The sequence below is a fragment of the Hyperolius riggenbachi genome, chromosome 11 (genome assembly GCF_040937935.1).
Source record: "Hyperolius riggenbachi isolate aHypRig1 chromosome 11, aHypRig1.pri, whole genome shotgun sequence".
Classification (NCBI taxonomy): Eukaryota; Metazoa; Chordata; class Amphibia; order Anura; family Hyperoliidae; genus Hyperolius; species Hyperolius riggenbachi.
The window spans coordinates 124408300-124428319 of record NC_090656.1 but is presented as its reverse complement, the minus strand read 5'-3'; the positions used below and the strand labels follow the sequence as shown (position 1 = coordinate 124428319).

At 42.4% G+C, this 20020-nt stretch overlaps 1 protein-coding gene across 1 annotated transcript in view; it reads left to right on the top strand.

The window, feature by feature from the left end:
• The window catches only part of LOC137537875 (mucin-2-like), a 213930-nt gene that overhangs the window by 80281 nt on the left and 113629 nt on the right, over positions 1–20020 (top strand). Inside the window, exons 20-24 of the mRNA XM_068259821.1 lie at positions 599–709; positions 7357–7536; positions 11154–11393; positions 13083–13239; positions 18998–19129. Of these exons, the coding sequence (XP_068115922.1) occupies positions 599–709; positions 7357–7536; positions 11154–11393; positions 13083–13239; positions 18998–19129 (820 nt within the window). The remainder of the gene's footprint in view (positions 1–598; positions 710–7356; positions 7537–11153; positions 11394–13082; positions 13240–18997; positions 19130–20020) is intronic.

Sequence of the window (20020 nt, the reverse complement as noted above, 5' to 3'; positions counted from 1 at the left end):
TTAAATAATATCAATCCTTAAAGCAGTATAAAACCCTGACATAATATTCAATAAAAACATGTTTTCCTACTGTTTATATGCCATAAGGTTATCATATTTGCTTTTGTGCATGAGTATTATTATTCATTTAGAAATTCCAAGTTCCCAAAGTACACTTTTTTTTTACTCTGAGAGCTGCCTTTGAATTTTATTCATAACTGCTTTATTCATCTTGTAATTTAAGCACAAATGCTTTCTTAGTGTCTGACTGTGTTCAGGAGAGTCTGCAGTGTCAGAGATGTGTTTACTTAATTGTATCAAGTGAGGATTGTAAACACAAGATTACATTATCTCCAGTTGGGATGCATCCAGCTTTCCTGGCAGGGAGCTTGTAACGCCTGTGTTTAACCCTTTGAATGCTCTTCTAGTAAAACACAAAATGGTGGTAGCATATACTATGCTGTAAATAATATTTTAGAGCAAAGAAGAAATGCTGGGTTTCATTCCGCTTTAAGTGCCAAAGTAGTGGCCCAATCTTCTTGCCACAGTTTACTTATGCATTCATCACTGTTATGTATGTGAGTCTGTTCACATATCCTGTTATGTTAAATTATTCCAGGATTACTGTGGGGCTAGCCATTCAAATGGCAGCTTTCGGATTATTACAGAAAATGTCCCATGTGGCACTACAGGAGCTACATGTTCCAAATCCATCAAGGTCTTTTTGGGGGTATGTACTTCAAAACCGTATTCAGATAAACTCAGTTTAAAAAAACATAATTATAGAAATGTTTTCTTAGCTTATAATAATCATACGTATGGATGAGCTGTTTATTTATTTATTATTATTTATTTATTGTATTTATAAAGCGCCAACATATTATGCAGTGCTGGACAATAAATAGGGATACATACAATATTTAAGGGTGACATATAGCAAAATGACAATACCTGAATACAAGAAAGATCAGATCATGCAGCACAGTATGAGTACAAGGTAATGCTTAGTCAGTCACTGGATGGCACCATGGAGATTAGGCAAGTTAGGTTCACTCATATGCATAGCATGGGTTCACAGTAATGGAGGTGCATGATCAGGTAGGACACAAAAGGAGGAGGACCCTGCCCAAAGGCTTACAATCTAAAGGGAGAGGTAGGGACACGAGAGGTAGGGGACCAGAGTTCAGCTGTGGGTTTAGAGCACTTGTGAGGGGTAGTAGGCCAGAGAGAAAAGGTGAGTTTTGAGGGCTTTCTTGAAGATGTTGAAGTAGGGGGCTGCCCTAATGGGTGGAGGTAGGGAGTGCAATAGTGTTGGAGCAGCTCTTGAGAAGTCCTGGAGGCGTGCATAGGACTGGGTGATGCGGGGGGCGGTTAGGCGAAGTTCATTGGAAGAGCGGAGTGAGCGGCTAGGTGTGTACCTCTGAGTATAATTGGAAATGTAGGTTGGACAGGTTTTGTGGACAGATTTGTAGGTCAGACACAGTATCTTGAATCTGATTCTGGACTGGATAGGAAGCCAGTGGAGGGATTCAAGGAGGGGATCCGCTGTGGTGGAGCGATGGGATCAGTGGATAATTCAGGCTGCCGCATTCATGATGAACTGCAGTGGGGCTGTTCGGGTCATAGGGAGACCAGACAGCAGGGCATTGCAGTAGTCAAGGCGGGAAATTATGAGGGCATGGATGAGGAGTTTGGTGGTGGCAGAGGTCAGGAAAGGGCGAATCTTACAGATGTTATGAAGGTGGAAGTTGCAGGACTTTGTGAGGTTTTGGATGTGGGGAGTGAAGGAGAGTGCGGAGTCCAGGGTGACACCCAGACAGCGGGCTTGAGAGGTAGGGTGAATGGTTGTGTGGTTAACAGTGACATGTACATCTGGGAGGTTTATGAATGTCTGGGGTGGGAAGATCATAAATTCCGTTTTGTCTAGGTTTAGTTTCAGGAACCTAGAGGACATCCAGGAGGAGATGGCTGATAGACAGGAGGAGACCTTGTCCATGGTAGTGGTGGATATGTCAGGAGTGTGGAGGTAGATCTGGGTGTCATCTGCATACAGATGATAGTTAAAACCCATGGAGGAGATAACCTTGCCAATGGAGGATGTGTATAGGGTGAACAGTAGGGGGCCAAGGACTGAACCTTTGGGGACTCCCACCGAGAGGTGGTTGGGGGTGGACGAGGACTCATTGAAGGCAGTCGTGAAGGAGCGGTTGGAGAGGTAGGATGAAAGCCAGGACAGGGCAAGGTCGTGAATGCCCATGGACTGGAGGGACTGGAGGAGTAGGGGATGATCTACTGTGTCAAAAGCTGCTGAAAGGTCAAGGAGGAGGAGAATGGAGTATTTACCTTCAGCTTTAGCTAAGGCAAGGTCATTGACCACTTTGGTGAAAGCCGTTTCGGTTGAGTGGGCAGGCCGAAATCCAGATTGCAGTGGGTCTAGCAGTGAGGAACTGGGTCAGGCGTTTGTGAACCAGACGCTCAAGGAGTTTTGAGGCAAAGGGGAGGAGGGAGATAGGACGGTAGTTGGAGGGTAGCGAGGGGTCGAGGGAGGGTTTCTTGAGCAGGGGTAGTACAGTGGCCTGCTTGAAGTCTGAGGGGAAGGTGCCTGTGGATAGGGAGAGGTTGAACAGGGTAGTGAGGACTGGGGCCAATTCCATGAAGTGAGGCTGGAGTAAATCAGAAGGGATGGGGTCAAGGGGGGAAGTAGTGGTGTGGGAAGTCTGCAGTAGGTGGATGACTTCCTCGGTGGTAGTAGGAGTGAAGGATGTGAGGAGAGGATAGGGTGGAGGAGGAGCTGGTTGGGAGGGGGTGGGAGGTGAAGATTTGAGATTGGATATTTCCTGGCGGATGGAGGCAATTTTGTTGGTGAAGTGGGTGGCTAAATCTGTGGCAGAGAGGGAGGAAAACGGAGGGTGGGTGGGGGGGGGGGGTTAAGCAGGGAGTTGAAAGTGGTAAAAGTATTCCTTAAAGAGAACCCGAGGTGGCTTCTAATAATGCTATCAGCATACAGATTCTGGGTCTGCTTAAACTGCCCAGCCTCGGTTGCTATCTCGATCCCCCCTAAGTGCCCCCACAAATCATCAGCCGAGCTGTCGACACACAGCGTGTCGCAGCCTGCTGTTTACATCTGCAGCTGACAGTCTCGGCGCTCCCCCGCCCCCTCCCCGCTGATTGGAGGGAAGGTACGTGGGTGGGGACCGGAGCTATGGAGGAGACGGGGGAGTGCCGAGACTGACAGCTGCAGATGTAAACAGCCGGCTGCGACACGCTGCATGTCGCTAGCTCGGTGTATGATTTATGGGGGCATATCAGAGTGCAGGGGGAACTTAGTGGGGATCGAGATAGCAACAGAGGTTTGGCAGTTTAAGCAGACCCAGCCTCTGTATGCTGATAGCATTATTAGAACCCACCTCGGGTTCTCTTTAATAATGCATAAAAAAGTTTCCTACAGCTGCTTGCTCACTTGCAGTGCTTATGTATTACCTCGTTGTAGGTTACCTGGGAGCACTTACGAATTGACTCGTGATCACGATCACAAATAGAAACAGATATGCGACTTGAGTGCGGTTTTGAGTCGCATAACTGCATATAATCACAAATCACGAGTCGACTTGTGATTAACCCCCCTGGCAGTACAATAAATCTGCCAGTGGGGCAGCGCAGCACTTTAAAAAAATTTTTTTTGAAAGCATGTAGCTAGCCTAGCACTAGCTACATGCTTCCCCCTTCGCTATCCCTTCCACCCCTCCGATCGCCGCCGGCGCTTTTACACTGCAGGAAGTCCCGTTCTGAACGGGATTCCCTGTATGGGCTTCCCCGTCGCCATGGCGACGATCGCGATGACGTCACCGACGTTGTGACGTCAGCGGGTGCTTGGCCAGGCAGCACAAGGGGTCTGGGGGGGGGGGGCGGCACGGCGGATAGCGGCGAATCGGCGGGCAGCGGCGGCAATCGTTATGCACACGCAGCTAGCAAAGTGCTAGCTGCGTGTAGCAAAAAAAAAAAAATATGTCAATCGGCCCAGCAGGGCCTGAGCTGCACCCTCCGGCGGCTTACCCCGTGTCACACACGGGGTTACCGCCAAGGAGGTTAAAAACCCACCGAATTTAATGGTTAATAGCAAAGCCCCCTTACATGCTAGAAACACCAAATTTGCCAGATTTGTTAAGAAGAACAGTGGGAACAAAAGGAAATGTTTTTTCCCAAAAAGACCTTATACTGTTTGAGGAAATCTTAAAGATCTTACAAAAATGTTAAAGTTTTAAAGGAAAAAAGTATACATTTAAATGCAGTAAATACATTAACTGTCATTTACCCCATTTAAATGTATAGTTTTTTTTTTCCTTTGAAACTTTGAAATCAATTTTCTCAAAAACTATAAGGTCTTTAAAAAAAAAAAAAAAAAAGGTTTTTCCTCTTGTTCCCACTATTCTTCTTAACATATCTGGCAAATTTGGTGTTTCTAGCATGTAAGGGGGCTTTGTTATTAACCGTTTAAGTTGGCGGGTTTTTAATCATGAATCACAACTAGTGATCATGAGTAACCCGTGATCACGAATCAGGTAATGAGTGCAATCACGAGTGCATTCATGATCGGCTCTCGACCTCGTGATCGCAAAAAACGACTAGTGATCACGAGTTACTCGTGATCACGAGTTCATGATGAGCACCAATGTCTAAGAGCAAGGCTAGCAGAAAGATGGCTCACCCTGCTACCGCTGAAACTCTAAAGCCACACTAAAAACTATTTCTTCTTCAAGTTGCAGCAAGTTGTGGGAGACATGCTGGCGCCCAAATTACAGGGATTTCTTGAGAAATCCCCCTGCACTACCACAGCCATATTATTGATGTGGTCTATGGCGGCACCCAAATCAGGTGCAGTGCTACACAGATCAGGTGCCGAGATGACCTGCTGCTTCCAGTCAGTCTGAACCACTCCCCCTTTATTCCATATGAGCATGCAGTGGGGAGAGCAATAGTTCTGCCAGTTAAAGCCATGCTCCCTGGATGACTGACAGCCTATCATGGCAGTTAGATGTAGGCAAAGAGGACATGAAATGGAGCAATGAGAATTTTCCTTTTTTTAATTTTGAAAAAAGAAAAAAAAATATTTTCTACAAATTATTTTTATGCATTATTCTTATGCATTATTCTTTTAAAGTAATATGACATTGAAAAGAAAAAGTGTGCCTGAACTTGAGCTTCTCCCGGGCTATCTGTATTGGCCCATCACATAAATGTTTTTTCTTTTTTTTTAACCTCTACAATTGATCTTCTACATATACTTCAGGAATTCTGCTATAGTACATAGATATTACAATCCCCCTTTCTACATAATGGAATTCAAGGTGGAAAGGATGCAGTAAAGTATGTAAATACAAATATGATCAGGACACTGAGGTCACTGAACTGTAAATATAGAGAATTAATGTGCTGCATTTTAACTCACAATAAATCCTGTAAGCACATGGGGTCTTCATAAAGATCATACAAAGAAACAATCAGCTCACTGGCTTTTTGTAAGAATGGCTTTACCTGTGCATTAATGTGCGATAACCACAACACCTCTGACATCTCACAAAGTGAAATAAATAACTGGAAACCTACAGTAGAGTGTCACAAGAGTACATAGCACTGAACATCTACACCAGTGGTCCTCAAAGTAAGGCCCGCGGGCCGAATGCGGCGCTCTGAGGATTTTTCACCGTCTCCCCACTCTCAAAATGTAATACTTATAGATGCGATTCACTGCCTCTTTAAATATTGGCAGCCTGCATATAGAATAACAGTGCTGGCACCACCCATCCACACAGCAAGTGCAGATAGCATGCCCTGCAACACAGCAAGTGCAGATAGCATTCCCTGCAACGCAGCAATTGCAGATAGCATGCCCTGCAACACAGCAAGTGCAGATAGCATTCCCTGCAACGCAGCAAGTGCAGATAGCATGCCCTGCAACACAGCAAGTGCAGATAGCATGCCCTGCAACGCAGCAAGTGCAGATAGCATTCCCTGCAACGCAGCAAGTGCAGATAGCATTCCCTGCAACACAGCAAGTGCAGATAGCATGCCCTGCAACACAGCAAGTGCAGATAGCATTCCCTGCAACGCAGCAAGTGCAGATAGCATGCCCTGCAACACAGCAAGTGCAGATAGCATTCCCTGCAACACAGCAAGTGCAGATAGCATGCCCTGCAACACAGCAAGTGCAGATAGCATGCCCTGCAACGCAGCAAGTGCAGATAGCATTCCCTGCAACGCAGCAAGTGCAGATAGCATTCCCTGCAACACAGCAAGTGCAGATAGCATGCCCTGCAACGCAGCAAGTGCAGATAGCATGCCCTGCAACGCAGCAAGTGCAGATAGCATGCCCTGCAACGCAGCAAGTGCAGATAGCATGCCCTGCAACGCAGCAAGAGCAGATAGTATGCCCTGCAACGCAGCAAGTGCAGATAGCATGCCCTGCAACACAGCAAGTGCAGATAGCATGCCCTGCAACGCAGCAAGTGCAGATAGCATGCCCTGCAACGCAGCAAGTGCAGATAGCATGCCCTGCAATGCAGCAAGTGCAGATAGCATGCCCTGCAACGCAGCAAGTGCAGATAGCATGCCCTGCAACGCAGCAAGTGCAGATAGCATGCCCTGCAACGCAGCAAGTGCAGATAGCATGCCCTGCAACGCAGCAAGTGCAGATAGCATGCCCTGCAACACAGCAAGTGCAGATAGTATGCCCTAGTGATGAGCAAAAAATGCCAATATTTTTTTCACATGAATTTTCATGAAAATAATGTTCAATTCGATTTCTTAGTGAAAATTCCAACGAAAATGTGTGTTGTTCTTTTTTGCGCTTTTTGTACATTTTTGCAGCAAAAATATCTATTTTGGCTGTAAAAATTGTTGCAGTAAAAATATTATTTTTCTGTGTTGAAGTACAAATATCGATATTTTAATGTTAAAAATATTGATTTTCCAAGTTTTTGCGGAAACCGCAAAGAAACAAGCCTGTTTTTTTCGTGAAAATTTCTTGAAATTAAAAATAGCATGTTCAATGCGGAAATGACTGATGAAAATTCACAAGCAACCCTGTTAACAGGTAATAGTTTATACTTCCTAGGTTCAATGTAATGTTTTCTACATCATTTCAAGTATACCCCGGGCCCCCAGCAGCCTGAAGTATGTTGACCCGGCCCTTGACCGAAAAAGTTTGGGGACCCCTAATGTACACAGACCAAATTTACAGTGCCATCTTGTGGTCATTTAGCTAACACACAGTCTAAGCACAGAAGCTGTTGCATATTATAGAAAAACACCCAGAGAAAGTATTTTTCCATTTGTTTTTAAAACTGCAATTTTTCATTCTTATCTTCTATGTTACTTCAGAATAAACTACTGAACTTAGAGGATAAAACCATGCAGAAGGTGGAATTACAAAGTGGAAAAAATGTGGAGTACCTGGCCCGTGAAGTTGGTATTTACTTGGTCATTGAGGCCAGCAATGGTATTCTCCTGATATGGGACAGAAAAACCACCATATTAATCAAAGTTTCACCTAACTACAAGGTAAGAAGATGACATACAGCAAAGAGCTGCATATAAATATGATTTATACCTGACACTAATAGTGCTCTGAGCACTGCTTCAGATCCACTTCGTGCCATTTTACATATTATATAAGCAGGATCACTTTAAAGAGAAACCGTAACCAATAATTGAACTTCATCCCAATCAGTAGCTGATACCCCCTTTTACATGAGAAATCTTTTCCTTTTCACAAACAGATCATCAGGGGGCTTTATATAACTGATATTGTGGTGAAACCCCTCCCACAGTGTGATGTCAGAATGGTTCTGACATTACACTGTGGGAGCCTTGTTGCATTGTAGGAAAAAACAGCTGTTTCCAAACTGCCAAAAAACGCAAGCAGCATCTCCTTCCACTGAGTCACTGACCTCACCTGCCAGCAGTAAAAATGTTGCCATATGATACATTTCAGAATGTAAATCAGGGAGAGGAAAGATTTTATAATAGGCAAACCCTGACTAAATCATTTATACATCATTATTGTAAAAATAAAGCACATTTTTATTACATTATTTTCACTGGAGTTCCTCTCTAAGTGTTGAACAAAAGTATGTTTCACTGTTATATCAGTTATTGTAATTAATCTTTAACTGCTTTCAGCTTCAGGACATAGATTCTACGTCCTAATTAGTCCCCCTGTAAGTTCTAGGATGTAGGTTCTACGTCCTGCATTAAATAGCGCCGTTTACTGTCGCTGCGCGTGCATGTGACCGTGCACGCTCGTGCACAGTCACGTGAATGTTCCTGTGAATGATTGTTGCTGTTAGCCAGCAACAGTCATTCAATAAAGTTAGAAAAAAAAATTGTAAAGTTAAAAAAAATAAATAAATTTAAGTGACATGGGCCCAATAAAATAATTTTTTTTTTAATTCTCCATTAATTTTTAACCCAAAATTAGCCTATTAACCCATTATTGACCCCTGCAATACCTATGCCTGTTAACGTATAAACGTTTAACGACTGCCGCCAGTAGCAATTGGATGCAATCGCTAGGGCGAAAGTTTCAGGCCCCAATGCTCTACAGATGTAACGCTCTGCCATTGCCTAGTGATGCATCTGTACAGCTCTATGCCCCCTGAACTGTCGCCCTAGCAAACGCATTCGATCACCACAGACACACAGACTGGGGATAACGGTCCGCCACATGCTCAGCTAGAAATAAAATGTGGCATATGGGGTATCAATTTAATTGGGAAGGGCCAAATAATTTATTTGTAAATGTTTTATAGCTGTGGGACGTGAGATGTGAAAATTAGGGAGGGGGAAAAATGAAAAAATGTTTCTTTTCTGCATTTACGCCTAATTTTTCCCCATAAATAGACTACAAAACAAAATAGTTTGGGGAGAAAAATATTACCCAAAGAAAGCCTAGATTGTACTGAAAAAAACAAGATATGTATCATTAAGATGGCATAGATAATTAAAAAGTTACTGCTGTATCAAAACGACACAGCTAAAGTGTCAAAAACGCCAGGAACTTTGAGTTGTAAAAACCACGGAACGCGAAAGGGTAAACACTCCTTTTTCCTAATATGTTATATGTAGTGATATACTTTGAAATATTACTGAAAATATTTCTGGTATTAAAAGCACTGTGCATCCTAGATTGAGTTTGAATAGACATTCAGAGGAGTTTTCACACTCTCTTCTGTGTTAATAATGAGTAGATGTCATTATTTTATATAACCTCTGTTTTTTTGCCCAGTGTATGGATACTCTTATTAAACAAAACTAATCCAAAAGCAGCTTCAGTTAGCTCCCAAAAGCAAGCATTGCACTTTTTCTTACATATGTTTAGATAAATAGATATAAGATACATATGGACCATCCACACATGGTAAGCTTCAGAGTACTACATCATCTCAGTTCCTGGAGTTTCTACTCTATTGTGAAAGTATCTACTGTATAATTGGATATGTGCTTCCAGGGCCACGCCGAGACAGAGCTGAGAGAGGTACTAATGCAGTAGTGAGAACAGGTTGTGGGGGGATGGGAGTGCATTGTAATTAGTGCAGCCACAGCCAGACATATTCTGCCCATACATATACACAGTTGTACCATACTTTTATCCCCTGATCTTCAGTATGCTTCCCTGTTCTCAGCATGCTGATCAGAATAAGTATCTGTGTCTGACCATTGCTATCCAACCGGGGTGATCGGGCGGGATGAATGGGGTGCACATCAGTGTGTGTGCGGTGAGGCATAGGCACACAATCAAAGTTGGGTGAGGAAAAACACATTGGAGTTGAAGAATTTTGCCCCCAGCTCAGTGTACAGCAGCAGATTTGGCAACAAACTGCTCAGAGGCTTTCCTAGCTAGGCCGCTTCGTATGTCTGCCACGTATTGTCAGGCGCCAGCTATGATAATATGGCTAGCACAGAGTCTGTATCACTAAACCCTACAGCACAAATAATAAAACGAGGGTTTCTGGTTTAACTGAAAACAGACGCTCAGTTCTGAAAGGTTGTATTATTCATTACTGGTAGAAAATGCTACTTGAGGAACTTAATTCATAAGCTTAAGCCCTAGTTCCTTATCAGACAATAATATATTTGTGTACACAAAGAAAAGTCGATTATGTAACTGCTTAAGTATAACCAACCATCAGGGCCGGCCTTAGGTTTCACAGCGCCCTGAGCGAAATCTGATTTTTGTGCCCCCCCCCCCCCCCCTCATCCTCTTCGCACGTGCACATGAACGCACACACAATTCACCTTTTCTCCTGAGTTACCTACTAGGACAGCAGTTCCCAACCTTTTTGACATTGTGACACATCACCCCAAATGACACCCTCCGTGACACTTCACATGGAAAAATTACTATTAATAACCACAAATGGATGGAAAGATTGCATTATCCTGAATATACTTAAAAATGAAGGCTAGAACCTTTCAGGAATATTAATAAAAACAATCAGTGGGACAGTTAGGGGCCCCCCTCCATTTGGAATGATAGCACAGCACCAACAATTTTATAGCCACAGTGCACCTCCCCGCCCCCCCAAAAAACGCCCTCAGACTCAGTATAGGTAGGTAGCCAGGTATAGGTGCCCCCAGTGTAGGATCTCCTGTGTAGGTGCCCTCAATATAGGAAATTAGTTGAAGGTCTCCCCACCCCATAGATAGCCAGGCGTAGGTTCTTCCAGTATATGTAGCCAGGTGTTGATGCCCTCAGTATAGGTACCCAGGCATAGGCTCCAGTATAGGTAGCCAGGTGTTGGTGCCCTCAGTAAAGGTAGCCAGCTATTGGAGCCCCCAGTATAGTAAGTCAGGTATAGTTGCCCTCATTATAGTTAGCCAGCTATAGGTTCCCCCTTGAAAGCCGGCGCCCTGAGCAACCGCTCCAGTCGCTCAGGTCAAAGGCCGGCTATGCCAACCATTATTCACAGCAGTTGGAATTAACAAGGGCCAAGGTGAAGACCTACCTTCATGCTACCTCTACAAAGTTACATCTGTAATTGTATTGTAATCCATTCTCATCACAAATTGTTGTGATATAACTGTATGCGTGCATTAATGCAGTTTTAAAACCGTATTGCTATTTAAATTTACATGTGGGATGAACTTATGGAACCAAACCTTTGCTTTTTTTCTAGGGTGAACTGTGCGGCCTGTGTGGAAATTTTGATGACAATTCACAAAACGACTTTAAAACCAGCCATATGTCCCCAGTCAGTGACGTGCTGGAGTTTGGAAACAGCTGGAAGGTGGACTCCTTATGCCCCGAACAAACTAAATTGATTAACCCTTGCAATATGAACTCACATAGACGTTCCTGGGCTGAGAAGCAATGTAGCCTGATAAAAAGCCAAGTGTTCCACATCTGCCACAACAAGGTAATGGGAAGCCAACGGAACGAGTGATAGGGTCATACACATAGGTCAGAAACGGCATAATCACACAAAACAGTACCATCCTGCTTATCCACTATTTCAAAGTAATATTCAATTTGTACAGCATTTGTATTAGAATTCAAATTTCTGAAGTCTGAAGACTGCATACTACATTGTGCATTAAAAAAACTTTAAATTTAATTCTAGGCTACCTTGGAATTTACTTTTTGCTTTTTTTAACCACTTCACCACTGAGGGGTTTTACCCCCTGAGCACCAGAGCAATTTTCACCTTTCAGCGCTCCTTCCATTCATTCGTCTATAACTTTATTATTACTTATCGCAATGAAATGAACTATATCTTGTTTTTTTCGCCACCAATTAGGCTTTCTTTAGGTGGGACATTATGCCAAGAATTATTTTTTTCTAAATGTGTTTTAATGGGAAAATAGGAAAAATGTGGGGAAAAAAATAATTATTTTTCAGTTTTCGGCCATTATAGTTTTTAAATAATGCATGCTACTGTAATTAAAACCCATGAAATGTATTTGCCCATTTGTCCCGGTTATAAAACCATTTAAATTATGTCCCTATCACAATGTTTGGCGCCAATATTTTATTTGGAAATAAAGGTGCATTTTTTTCAGTTTTGCGTCCATCCCTAATTACAAGCCCATAGTTTATAAAGTAACAGTGTTATACCCTCTTGACATAAATATTTAAAAAGTTCAGTCCCTAAGGTAACTATTTATGTATTTTTTTTAATTGTACATTTTTTAATTTTTTTTAATTACAAAAAAAAAAAAAAAAATGGGGAGTGTGGGAGGTAATGAGTTAATTTTATGTGTAAAAGTCATTTATTTGTATGTGAAAAATGTGTAGGGTGTAGTTTACTATTTGGCCACAAGATGGCCACAGTAACTTTTTGTTTTAATGCGACCTCCAAGCTTCCTTCCGGAAGCTTGGAGGAAGAATAAGGAGGCTGGACACGTGAGTTTTTTCTCACAATGATCACGCTGCCCATAGGAGAGCAGCTGATCATTGCGGGGCTTAGATCAACGAACGGGAATGGATTTTCCCGTTCATTGATCTCTGGGCGAGCGGGCGGCGGCGTGTTTACTAGCGGCGGGCGGCGTGTTTACGAGCGGGAGCGCGGGCAGCGTCGGGAACGCGGAAAGTACGTGTTTCTCCGTCCCTGGTTTTTAAAGGATGGAAAAAGGGGCGGAGAAATACGTACGCGCGGGGGTAAAGTGGTTAAGTCTTGAGGGACAACTGAAGTGAGGTGTAAAAGGGGGCTGCCATGTTTACTTACAATACTTTTTGTCATAGACCCTGAACAAGCATGCAATAGATCAGGTGTTTCTGACATTATTGTCATATTTGACTTGATTAGCTACATGCTTGTTTCTGGTGTCATTCAGACACTACTGCAGCCCAATAAATTAGCAGGGGTGCCAGGCAACTGGTATTGTTTAAGAAGAAACAGCAGCCTCCATATTCTTCTCACTACAGTTGTTCTTTCTGCCCAACATACACAAACCCATAGCGCAATAGTTATCACACAATTTATGTGGAATTAAATATGCCTTATTGAAAGAGATTTAGAAAGTTTTTTTTTTTTTCATTGAATCAGCACTTTAAAAAATGATCACAGCAGTATGTGAGTAACCTGACTTTCTCCCTCTTTTAAAAGGTGGATCCCATCCCATTCTATGAGGCCTGTGTGAATGATGCCTGCTCCTGTGACAGCGGAGGTGATTGTGAGTGCTTCTGTACAGCGGTTGCTGCCTATGCACAGGAATGTACCAAAGCTGAAGCCTGTGTCTTCTGGAGAACCCCAGACATATGCCGTGAGTCACTTACTTAAAATAAGATCATTAGAAGACTTTAGTCTTGATTGATAGTATTGATTCAGATAACTTCTTTGGTGCCATTAAGGTCTGTTTAACTCCAGTTTTAAGCGTTTTGTGGTTTTCACTTTATTTCCAATCTCAAAAAGATTAAGCTACCATGATAAAAGTTTTTTCTTTCATTAATTTAGTGCTTTGTGATACGCAGAAATTCCCCATAATCTAATGTTCCTTCATTTACCACATGACTCTTCAAATCTTTACAGTAATCACTCAAGCATGATAGCTGCATACAAGAGTGATTTACTGCTAGCCTGCAGAGAAACTATACTTTTGTGATTTTTTTTTTTTTTTTTTTTCCTGTTTACTTAGTGAATTAATCTAATAGAATGCACCTTATACTTCTAGAAACCTGCCCCTATCGGCAGTGGGGTTGTGGCTCCAATCAGAGGGGGGCAACATAGTCTCCTCTGTTTCTCCAGCACCACCATGGCTGGCAATGCCATAAGGGCAAACTAGGCAATTGCTCAGAGCCCCAGTGCTGGCTATAATTCATCAGGAACCAGCCCTGAGTCCCCCTTTGGTGGGAAAGGTAGCTTTTCAGATAAGTCTCCATGGTCATGGTGGTGCCTAATAATAGGACAGAGGATTTAAGGCTTCTATTAGAATGTCGTAAAATAGGGACAATATGAAGGGTACCCACTTATTGCTGGGCTAATGTGTACAGGTGTCCACAGACTGTGGTGTTGAGAGGAGCAGATATTTGAATAAAGAAAGATATAAGTATAATGTCCACAGCGCTATAAAAGAAATGGTACTTTTATTGATAAGAACTTCAAATATTGCGTTGACCCTAGGCTAATAGATAGCACCTTCCCCTTTAAAAATTAGTGACATATGAACAACACTCATACAGTGTCACTGTAGTGAGCATTCATTCAAAAAATGTAAAAAATAGGGATCCCAGTAAAAGGTCAAAACTAGTTATAAAGTCCAATTCACGCACATACGTGCAGAGCTTTTCCTTTAAAAATGAATAATATCACAGTATAGGTCCAGTCCACACACTAATTGTAAAGGATTGTGGAATGGCCATCGCATGCTCTGACGGCGTGGCGGCCGTTTCCGCGTCCAGTCTGACGGTTTACGCGCGGCGATGTGTCTGACCTGGTGCAGCCTTCCTGTGCACATAGGCTGAGGAATACACGTGTGCGCGCGGCGAGACAGAAGCTTTATGGGAAGCAGAGAGGGATCAGCTGACTCCCTTGGTCAGCTGATCCAAGTTTGTATGCGGATTGGCTGGAAGGGACTGGGCAGCGCTGCACTATATAACCACTCATCCCTCAGTCTCACATCGTCTGCCGTTGCAAATGCTTACGTGTTAGCACACAGACCTCAGTCAGATCCAACAGTGTGGTTGAACCAGGAAGGACCTGGGAATCCACACTGAGCTAGAATACTTTCTCATGCTATTCTATGTTATGCTTTAGACCAGTTCCAGGGTGTTGTGACTACGGACCTCACACCCAAGACTAGGATACTGTGTCAGTTCTATGTTATGCTTTAGACCAGTTACAGGGTGTTGTGACTACGGACCTCACACCCAAGACTAGGATACTGTGTCAGTTCTATGTTATGCTTTAGACCAGTTACAGGGTGTTGTGACTATGGACCTCACACCCAAGACTAGGATACTGTGTCAGTTCTATGTTATGCTTTAGATCAGTTCCAGGGTGTTGTGACTACGGACCTCACACCCAAGACTAGGATACGGTGTCATTTCTGTGTTATATCTTAGCCCGGTTCCAGGGCATAGAGAATAGACCCTCACACCTAGTTAGGGCAAGCCTGTTTATATTAGCAGCAGGGCTTCCTGCAAACCTGGCCTAGGCCCCTCTCCTAGGGAGCCTTTGGCCTAGGGATTCACCCACAGTCTGAGGTGAAATACCTTCTTCTTCTTACCTCCAGTTCCTCTGGCGGTTCTCTCTCAAAGTGCTACTGTTACACTGTACACTCACATCTCAGGTGTCCAGAGGTTAGACATACCTGGATTATTAGTGATTCTGCAGATCATTCATAATCTGGTGTATATCTGCATTACTGGTGAATCTGCAGATCACCAATAATCAGATTCTCTCTGCGTGTTGACACCAATCGTTACACTAATGTGCAGAGATTTCCTCTAAAATTAGATAATTCACAATGTAATACAAGCACTCCGTTGAAGATTAGGTCCATGCATATGGTAATCAATAAGTATATACGTAGTTTGTATACTGCACCGGTATCCTCTTTTGTGGATAGATCCTTCAGTTACTGCTTCCTCCTACCGTGAATGACACTGGCCTTGTGACACGGCGGAAAGATCAGCTGGTAACACTTGGACATAGATGACAAGTCCGTACGAACGCCGCTGCCATCCTCTGCAGATAGACGGTCTCGCAAGCGGCTGTCTCGCTCCACGCTAGTTCGGGCCCGAATGAATGAATGCTCACTGCAGTGACACTGTATGAGTGTTGTTTGTATGTCACTAATGTTTAAAGGGGAAGGTGCTATCTATTAGCCTAGGGTCAACGCAATATTTGAAGTTCTTATCAATAAAAGTACCATTTCTTTTATAGCGCTGTGGACATTATACTTATATTTTCAAATTACAGACTAAGGTATTGGAGGATTTGCCTAGTCCACTTAGCTGCTGACATTTCCATAGGCGCGGATATCTATATATCTTTACAACTTGAATAAAGAAAGATGGCATTAGCTGGTTCATGTGGACCGTGTTTCCTCAGAAGGTGGCAGTGTCTTCTTTTTTCACCCTTTTCCTCACTGCAGCCCATTGATACACAATCCTCTCTCTGGTCCCATGATAGCTGCACGTGCTTTCGGACAGTTGTGTGTGTCTCATTATTAGACTCTACCACACTGCAGAATCTTCAAAAAGCGGTGTCCACTGTGAGAGATGCACTGTGCTGCATACCAACGCAAACTTCACTTTCTTGGGGCACCATGTGTGTACAAATTATGCATGGTGGCAGATAAAAAATGTTAATCTTTGCTACCACTATCTATCACTACTAAGGCCCTCCTCTCTATTAAAGGAGTTCTGCTGAAAACTCATGCATAAATAATTGCCCTTTAAATATAAAGAATACCATTGCTGATCTTCTGCTGATTTCTTGCCTATAATGCTAATCTTCTGGACAAAATATTGTAGGGATGTTTGTAAAAATATATGGTAATGGATTTTCCACAGGTACACATTTTTGGGGAAAATGAAAACTTTCTTGGAAATGTGTTTTCTTGTGTCCATTGACATAATGCATTTGGTGAAAATGTGTTTTTGCATCCATGCCCATACATATTCGCCCATACATTTTTACACATATACACATCTGTGCGAAAAATATATTCTCATGAATATTATCATGTGTGTGTGAAAATTATGGTGAAACCAAAATGGCCATATTCACTCATCACTGCTTACTGACCTGCATACTTGTTTGGCAAGACATGTAACGAAAGATCAAATACTAGAAGACCAAGTTCACTTCCAGGGAAGCAGTTTCAGTAAGAGTTCAAGAATGAGAGCCTCCATATCTCTGTAATGGTAGGTTTACGTTTATGCTTTATACAGTAAGTATAACACTGCACTAACTAAAAGGTGAACAAACACATGAAGCAATCACCCCTAAACCTAACCTAAACCTAAGACAAATGGGCACTGTATACTAATTTCTGGACCAGAACAATTTTCACCTGTGAGCACTCCTCCCATTCATTTTCCAATAACTTCCTAGCTACTTATCACAATTAAATGATCTATATCTTGTTTTTTTTCACCACCAAATAGGCTTTCTTTGGGTGGTACATTTTGCTTAGAATTTTATTCTAAATGCATTTTAATGGGAATAATAAGAAAAAAATGAAAAAAAAAATCATTATTTCTCAGTTTTTGGCCATTATAATTTTAAAATAAATTGTTCTACTGTGGATAAAACCTACACATTTAATTTGCCCATTTGTCCTGGTTATTACAGTGTTTATAATATGTCCCTAGTACAATGTATGCGCCGATATTTTATTGAGAAATAAAGGTGCATTTTTTCAGTTTTGCATCCATCACTAATTAAAAGCCTGTATTTTAAAAATAACAGTAATATACCCTCAGGACATACATATTAAAAAAGCACGGTCCCCAAGGTAACTATATATGTAGTTTTTTTTTTAAAATATTTTATTCAAATGTTTTTTTTTGGGTAACTATGGGAGAGTGGGAGATGTAAGGGGTTAATTTTAATGGTGTATATATAATTTTTATATTAAATAACATTTATGTATGCTATTTTACTATTTGGCCACAAGATGTCCTCAAGCATTTTCTTTCTGCCACGGATTAATAGCACGCACACAGGAAGTAATGCGTGTAAGTGTAATTTAGTTTTGTTAAATTGACCGCAGGCATCTCATTGATGCTGGCGATCAATAACAGGGACATTTACAGCGATGAATGGAATCTGTGATCCCATTCACTGATCTTAGGGCTAACAGGCGGCGACGAGGACGCACGCGGAAGCGCGCACAGCAGCAATCGTGGTGAGGGCCATATATCTATGCCTCTGTGCGGGAACTGAAGTCCTGCGGGGCATAGATATACTGCCGCAGGAGGCAAAAGTGGTTAAATAAAGGTTACAGCTCATAATTGATTATTTATTGCATTTATAAAGTTCCATCAAAGTATGCAGCACTGGACAATAAATAGGGATACATACAAAAGTTAACATAGGGTGTCAGACAGAGAAGTAGCACAAGGTTATACAACATAGCACATGGTTATGCATCCAAACTGGGTATAAGATGAGATTTTACAGAGACCTAGTTATTTAAGTCCGAGTTAATCCATGAGAAGGGTGTCACTGGTGGGGTCGCAAGAACAAGGACACACCAAGGTGGGGGTGGGGGGGGGTTACCATTGACTTGTTAATCGTTGTGTATAGTATTTTAGTGGGCGGCCATAAATGTCAAAACGGTAAACTGCACTACTCGTTGGGGAGTATCACCAGAAAAATAATCTATACTTGTATATTAATGGGTCTGGTGACTCTGCACGTGCTTGTCGAAATTGCGTTTATTGTTACAAAAATACCCAGTCAATCAGCATGAAACCCCAGTTACTAAATAAGTTTTAGTAACTTGGGTTTCATGCTGATTGACCAGGTATTGTTGTAACAATAAATGCAATTGTGACAAGCATGTGCAGAGTCACCAGACCCGTTTATATACAATCATTGACATGTTAAGTTAGAATTAGGCTCCTTTGTTAAGTCTATTTTTTGTAACTGTACTTATCTCCTCGAGGTAGTATGGACAGGATGCTAAGAGGACATGTGATCAGTGAGCCTCCAGTTCTCTTAGTCCAAAGCAAATGTGGCTTTGATGATGGTGCATCGCTCATTCATTTCTATTGGAGAATTGGGGCACTGATATACACTATGCTCTGTGAAGAAACTCGAAGTCACAGGAATCGAAAAGTTGCTTGATCATATAGTAACTTGGTTTCTCCATGAGGGGAGCTATAGGGATGAGTATGGCTAGATTTTATGGGCTACAAAGAAAGTGGGGTAGCTGGCCCTATCTCTTCATTTGTTCCTGAAGTTACATTTTGATGGCTAGCGTACACATCTTGATTCTTGATATGTGTTCAGTGTATAAAGATACATTTAATTAATGTATTTAAACCTCATGTTCTTCATCTCTATAGCTATATTCTGTGACTACTACAACCCTAAGGATAAATGTGAGTGGCATTATCATCCCTGCGGTAACCACAGCATACAAACCTGCCGTTCCATCAACAACATCTGCAGTAATGTCACCATCACTTATCTGGAAGGTGAGTGTGCCAGCATGGTCCATTGTTATGTTGTAACCAGGCATGCAACTATGACATGGTTGTTATTGGGTCCACAGGAGAGGCAAGCCCATATCCTGCTTGTTAGATGACCACCACACCAGTCAACATTAGGCATGATCCCCTTTCCCATTTCCTTACTCATTATTAAGCATGTATGGGACGTTGTCTTCTCTGCACAGTTCTTCAACAGCATCTCACACAGGACAGAAGGAAAACAGAGATAAATGCACCCTGTATGTATTTAGAGAGTTTATCCTGGTTTAATTCCCCCTCATTTGTGTCTAATCACAATTTGATCTCTCACCTGTGTCACATGACTGCCACGGCAGATAAGGCAGATAAGCTCATTTGAAAGCAAAGGCTGTTAACAATATATCTGCTTTCATGAAACAGGAAGTAGAAACAGTGCAGTTTTATTTTAGGATTTGTATCAGCTGTAATGCTGGGCATACACAGCAGTGTATTTTCTTATCAATCGAGCCGCTGATGGCTCAATTGATCATTTCTGACGTGTCCGATCACCGCGTGGATCGATTCCCGTCCCGATTCCCGCGGGCGGACAATGGGCAAAAACGAAGCGCAGATAAGGAAGTGCCCACGGGGACGAGCGGGGTGGTGTAAAAACAATCCACTGCGCGCTTCCAGGAGTTCAACCTGCAAAGACAGCGTGCACGGAAGTTTTTGGTGAAGCATGAGAGACATTTGAGTGTAGCAGTATTACGCTATGTGAAGCTGTCTTTGCAAGTTGAACTCGTGGAAGGGTGCAGTGGATTGTTTTTACACATAAGGATATTTCAAGTGGATGGAACACAGCGCACTAACAGGACTTTTATATAATTGATTGTGGTCATTGGGGTTGTGTAATTGTTA